The sequence below is a fragment of the Ruditapes philippinarum genome, unplaced genomic scaffold, assembly GCF_026571515.1.
Source record: "Ruditapes philippinarum isolate M1 unplaced genomic scaffold, ASM2657151v2 ctg1013_1_1_1_1, whole genome shotgun sequence".
Taxonomy (NCBI): Eukaryota; Metazoa; Mollusca; class Bivalvia; order Venerida; family Veneridae; genus Ruditapes; species Ruditapes philippinarum.
In genome coordinates, this window is record NW_026851668.1 from 99,619 (window position 1) to 106,073 (window position 6,455).

Below are 6,455 nucleotides of genomic sequence, written 5' to 3' on the forward strand. Positions count from 1 at the left end.
ATGTTGTAAACAAAGACTACTTTATAGGTTGACTATGATAATCGAAAATTTTTTAACTTTAATCAATACCTTTCATGTTGAATTATGAATGTTGCTTAAACCGGTGCTAGGGGGTGCATGAAACTTAATGGCCTTTCTATTTTCTCTGGTGAGCAGAGACACAGTAAACCCGAGTCTGCAATGTTTGCCTATATCTATTATTTTATGCACCGAATGATTACCTCTTTTCAAGAATTATTGTTTTATGCAAAAGAACATTTCTGTGCTGTGCTCATTTCCGTTTGGGTATCGGTGGTGTGTGGAGATTATTCAGTGTAATTTTGTCATTAACATTTTGGTTTTGGTAAATATGTGAACCTTTATAAGATCTGTCAATAGCGATGAATTAAATTTGTTTTACAGCCAACAAAGTGCATCTGAGTGAGGCAACTTATACAGCATTACATTTTCTCGGAGGTTATGAGACAACATATAGAGCTGAAATACCAATTAAGGTAACAATAAAATTTTTTATAAAAAAATAGCGTAATAAATGGGTTTGAATCAGTACTATATTATTTAATATAGGGGGAGTTTTTTGTTTATCTTTTTATATACCCAGAATGCCAAAATTAAATATTTTTAGTCTATTTGTATATACAACACGGAATATATTTTTTTAACTGTTTTGTGCTATAATATGTGTCATAAATAACCTAAAATATAAGGCTTTAAAATGTCTATCTTCGTCATACACCTAATTTATGTTATTTAAGTCATTATCATTTTGTTATTATGTTTTATACATACGTCAAGGGTTTCATTTAATTAAAATTATAGCATCCTCTACCACTGTGTATATTTAATTGTGGCAATCTGATTGACATAAGTAAAGCCTTGTTCCTTTTAAAAAATTATGACTGCAGTATTAAATTTCATCTTCGACCGAATAACGAATACAATGGCTCCAAATTGAATAAAGTAACAAACAGTAATTGACCGTTATTTGATATTCGGCATAATAAAATAAGTGCCTCCAAATAAAATTGATAAACTAACACATATAGTTAGTGATTGTTATTTGATATTCGGCGTATAACATATACAGTGGCTCCAAATTTAATTGAATAAACTTACAAAGAGTAAGTGACTCGGAGTATAACGAATACAGTGGCTCCAAATTTAATTGAATCAACTAAAAGATAGTTATTGACTGTTATTGATTAAAGAATAGTAAGTAACCGTTATTTGACACTCGGCGTATAACGAATATATTGGCTCCAAATTAAATTGAATAAACTAACAAATAGTTAGTGACCGTTATTTGATACTAGGTTACCAAAGTGATAGGATGCTGAAAATATAAAACTTCTGAAATTTAAGTACATTAGTTAGTATTTCTCAAGGTCATCGATTTTATAAATACATGTACTTTGAAGATGTCTTAACTTATAAACTGTTATCCTTTCAGCGTTACGTAATGTTTGTCATTATTTTGGAAATATAATGTGCGTGTTGCCTCGCAAAAATGTTTTTTTTTTTATTTCAATTTCAGGGTAAGGGACTGATGAGGACGTACTGGTTAGAAAACTCCCTCAACAAGCGAGGGTGCCCTCGGCGTATCACGAATACAGGAGTTCCAAATTTAATTGAATAGACACAACTCACCAGCTCAAAAAATTGTATTTTGTAGTTTCATTTTAGAAGTCAAACATTGTTATTTCACTGTAGTGTGTATATCATAGTAAGTGAAAATATTGTCAGGGGAGGTAATTAGTAAAAGTATTAATTTTTTGGAATACCTTCTTTTACAAATAAATTTTGTCATACATTTAGAAAAACAATGTACGTGTATTGCATATATTTTATATATATTGTACCTTATAAAACATCTTGACTTGCACCCATTGGTTTAGCATATCATTTCTTCATGTTGACAAATCATTAATCAATATTTTACTTTCATTTAGAAAACAATTCCAGGCATAATTTCCCTTTATATAAATGGTATATAATGGTATAAACACATGAACCATTCCCTTAAGAATATGTGCAAGGACTGGTGTCTTCTATACCACGTGACTTTTTAACGACGAAGTAAGAAAGATTATTTGTCTATATGAACGCTGCAGTCGTAGTTTTATGAATGTACACAAATAGTCCAATGTAGTTAAAACATGTTTTGTTGAAACCCATATCGGGTCCTGTCATAGAGTCATAGGTAAACACTTTCAATGTCTGAACTTTTGTCATTAGAGCATTTCATATCTTAAAGGAACTCTACGGAGGTCCAAAACCCTAAAAACACAATAAAAATGAATTTCTTACAGAGATCAGCTGGAGAATTTAAAAGAGAAAGATATGTAAAAGATAATGTAGAAATATACTCAAAAATAAATTAAAAACAATTTAATCAAGCTCGATTTGAGTGAAAAGCGTTTCAACGCAATTGTCTGGACCTATCTACATCAAATAAAATATTAATCACAAAAAATATGTTCAGTCCTATCAAGTCAAGAAACCTCAGTGGAGTCCCTTTAACCAATAGCTATTTTTATACCCAGGCATCTATTACAAACCCTTTATCCTGTTTGATTGCAATATGTTAGAAGACACAGTAAAAAAAATCTTACATGGGCACGTCCATTTTTGTCTGTCTGGACAACACGTACCACTCTGGGAAGTTTTCTATATGACCTAGCACTGCTCAAAATGAATAGTGATAAAATGACCCGGATCGTGACCTGCACTGGTCGCATGGTATAATTTAATGTGCCCTTACTCCAAACCTTTGTAGGCTATATTTTTAAACATAAATATTTTAAAGTTATAAGAGTGTCACGATGGTCCTTTCCCTTTTCGTTTTTATTCACAGGTCACATTTTGTATGATTGTGATTATTTCAGGGGAAAATGTATTATTTTATGGGTTTTTTTTTATTTTTACCTACGATTCGTACGTATAAACCAGTGAATTTTTTGTTTTGTTTGTCTTCTTTTTTTCCATCTAACTGCAAATTTTTTCCTCGTGTTTCTGTCAAGGATTATGTTATGTTTCATATTAAATTAATTAACATCATTCTATGAATGTTTATGTTTAACAGTACTCCGATTAAAAAGTTTTTTACTGAGATTTCTTAATAAGACGAAAATAACGTGATTTACGTGCAAAAAAAAAGAGAACGACATCGGTGATAATCGGTAAATGTTACTGCCGACACTCCTAAACTGACCATTGTGTATCATATAAAAAAAACTCCTGCCAAACTTGGATTACTTAGCTACAGACACTTTGGAGTTTTATGGGACGTTTATGAGTGGGTTTTTTTACTGTTGGTAGTAATTCAAATAGGCAATTAAGTGTTGATATATGAATTTAGTTATCAAACAAATGTTACGTTACTAAAATCAGCTCCTAAATAATGCTAGGCATAAGGATCTGACGGTCAGCAATAGGTTGTCACCTTCTCCTGATTTTCAAACAGCCAATCATGGGCGAGTTTTCACAATTTTGAATGTGATGCGGTGTCTAATTTTAACCGCAGGAAAACCAATACTGAGTAGGTAATTTTTCACGATTTCGAGAACAAACATCGCTTTGTCCATATTGCCTGCTTGTAAACTGGCAATGCAAGCTTACCCATTAAAAAGTGTGTCTATTATTTCCAGTTAACTTGTTTCAAATAACTTCAAACATTTTTTTTTCTTACAAAAAATCAACAATTTGTTTTACTTCCACGGACAATGATTTTTTGATATTCGTCTAATGCCTATCTTTAATAACCGGTTTGATTGCATGGCTCAAAATAGCTTTCTCGGGAAATCCGAATCATAATGAAGGCGAAACATATACGGTGGTTATCAGATCTACATGTAAGAAATAAGTAAATTTGAACTTTAGTCAGATTGTGTTGCCATGTGTTTTCCTACTGACAAAATAATGAAAGGGATATAACTCGTTTTGAATAAGTCGTCGATTGTCTCCCTTATGTTTAGGAATTGCATTGTTAATTTCTTGTTGAAGAATTCTATATATTTTATCACCTTTGTCTTTTTGTTTTAAACCATAAATATAGATTTAATAAATGTTATAACAACAGTCTAATTTTATTGTCATTTGCAAGATCACAAATATTCAAAACCTACGAACGACCTCTTTAGTTTAAGATCTGGGATCACATGTACATTTGTATCTGATAACAAAAAAACAAAAACAAAAACAAAAAAAGCAAAAAAATCAACAATGATGGCTATATTTTATTATTTGGAAAAAAAAATATATATAAAAAGGATATCAAATCGATACTGTATTTTATTTTAAAAAAGTTTTGATTAACATCTTTGAATGGTATATCGTATCAATGACACATTAATGGATTATCTCACACTTAAGATAAAATAAGGGGGTATTTCTGTTTCAGCATTTACTTACATTGAAAACTTTCTATTGAGATCTATAAAGTAAATTGGCAATATCGATAACTTACGATTGAATCTTTTTTGTAGATAAAGATTCCTTTTGAACGTTGCCATTAGATAGCTCACTGTGGACCTAGTAAGAGAGCCTTTTGCTACAAAAATACGTGAAGTTAATTAACTAGCTGAAAACATCGCCATTCGTGTTATTATAAACAATTCCAATGCCGGTGTAACGTTGTAAACTGACCCCCATAAAATAATGACACCCGGTCAATATTTTATATAAAATAATGACCCCCCCCCCCCACCCAGTCATTAATATTACGACCGGAAAGTCATAATATTATGACTCCCCTACACGTAGAACATGACCCTCGCATAGAATAATGACCTCCTGTAGAATAATGACCCCCACCCCTCCAACCCTAACTATAAAGCCCTTGCTGGACTCTCCTTTCAAAGAAACACTGTCAATATAATTATCTCAGATGAGAAATATGGTTATGTCACTTGTCCGTGCGGCCGTGCAACGATTCAGATTCTAGTCTATTTATTGATTTCTGATTAATCTCCCCTTAAGCTTAGAATTTTCCTTAAAAATATTAATTTTTACTGTTTCTTCTTTATTTCTAAAGGAATCAACTTCATACTTCAAATATATGTTCCAATCATTTACTACACCTTATGTGATAATGTTCACAATTCTAGAACCAATATTTTCAGATTTATCTCCCATTGAATTTAGAATTTTCCTTAAATATTTATCAATTATTTACTGTTAATTCTTTATTTATTAAGAAATCAACTTCATATTCAAATATATGTTCCTTATCATTAACCACACCTTATGCAACAAGGTTAATAACTCTAGCACCAATATGTCAAGAATCGTCTCCCCTTGAACTTAGATATTTTTACTTGAAAGTGTTATTTTTTACTTACTTCTTTAGCTTTAAAGGTATCTATTTCAGTCTTCAAATTCATATTCCTTATCATCAACCACATCTTATCTGACAAGGGTCATAACTCTTGAAGAAATATTTTCAGATTTATCTCCCCTTAAACTTAAAATTTTCTTTAAGAAATATAACTTCTCTATTCTATAAGGTATCTATTTCAAACTTCAAATACATATTTTTTATCATTACCCACATGTTATGCGACAAGGTTCATAACTCTAGCATGACTATTTCCGGTGTTATTTCCCCCTTGAACTTAGAATTTGTATTAACAATTGTTATTTTTACTATAACTTCTTGTCATAATTGGATAAGAGTTATAAAACGCAAGCTCCTGTATTCCCAGAATTATCTTCAATTCATTTTTGAACGAAGAACTCAATTGTAAATTGATTTTTAGTATTATCTTTGTTATAATACATGGTATCTACTCTAGACTTAAGATAATTAATTGTTCTTTGTCATTACTCATGCATGACAATGTTCATAACTCTAGCATCTTTTTTAAAGAGCTATTTCCTTTTTGAACATTTTTTTTTACTTTCAAATTTTCTTTTCGCCCTTATCATTTTTTGTATTTGAAGGGATTGACGTCAGATTTTAAATTGCTATCTTTTCCATTAAAACATATAGAAATTTATGTTTAACATTTTTTGACAAGGCCATATACATATTATGTTGTGCAAAAATAAAGAACATTTGAGTGCTATCTCAGATACAGAGAGATATTTATATCATAATTGATTTTACTTTCATAGTTATGTGTTCTTTATACGGCGTCTAGTATTTAATTAGTCGGACTTCGCTTTCTTCTGTGACAGCTCTTGTTTTTAACTTAGAAGTTTATATAAAACTATTAGGCAATCCATCTCATCACTTCGCGCCTAATTTTAGGGGTATATATGAGTGTCTTATTGGTCACAAAAATATAGAGGATTTTTGACATCACTTCCATAGCTGTCATTAAACATAGTCCTACATGCCTCAATCGCCTTATAACAATAAAAAATGAAATATTTTGCCGCAAGTTACATCTTTTTTAAATAAGACCTTGAGCCACTTTTTTTATTCAGACCAGATCACCGTTTCCTGTTTCAAA

The 6,455-nt window shown here is 30.8% G+C and overlaps 1 protein-coding gene across 1 annotated transcript in view; it reads left to right on the forward strand.

Moving 5' to 3' along the window:
• Window positions 1-4,040, forward strand: part of LOC132736273 (atrial natriuretic peptide receptor 1-like) — a 28,224-nt gene extending 24,184 nt beyond the window's left edge. Inside the window, exons 23-24 of the mRNA XM_060723378.1 lie at window positions 403-494; window positions 1,535-4,040. Of these exons, the coding sequence (XP_060579361.1) occupies window positions 403-494; window positions 1,535-1,636 (194 nt within the window). The 3' untranslated portion in view covers window positions 1,637-4,040. The remainder of the gene's footprint in view (window positions 1-402; window positions 495-1,534) is intronic.
• Window positions 4,041-6,455: the final 2,415 nt, after the last annotated feature.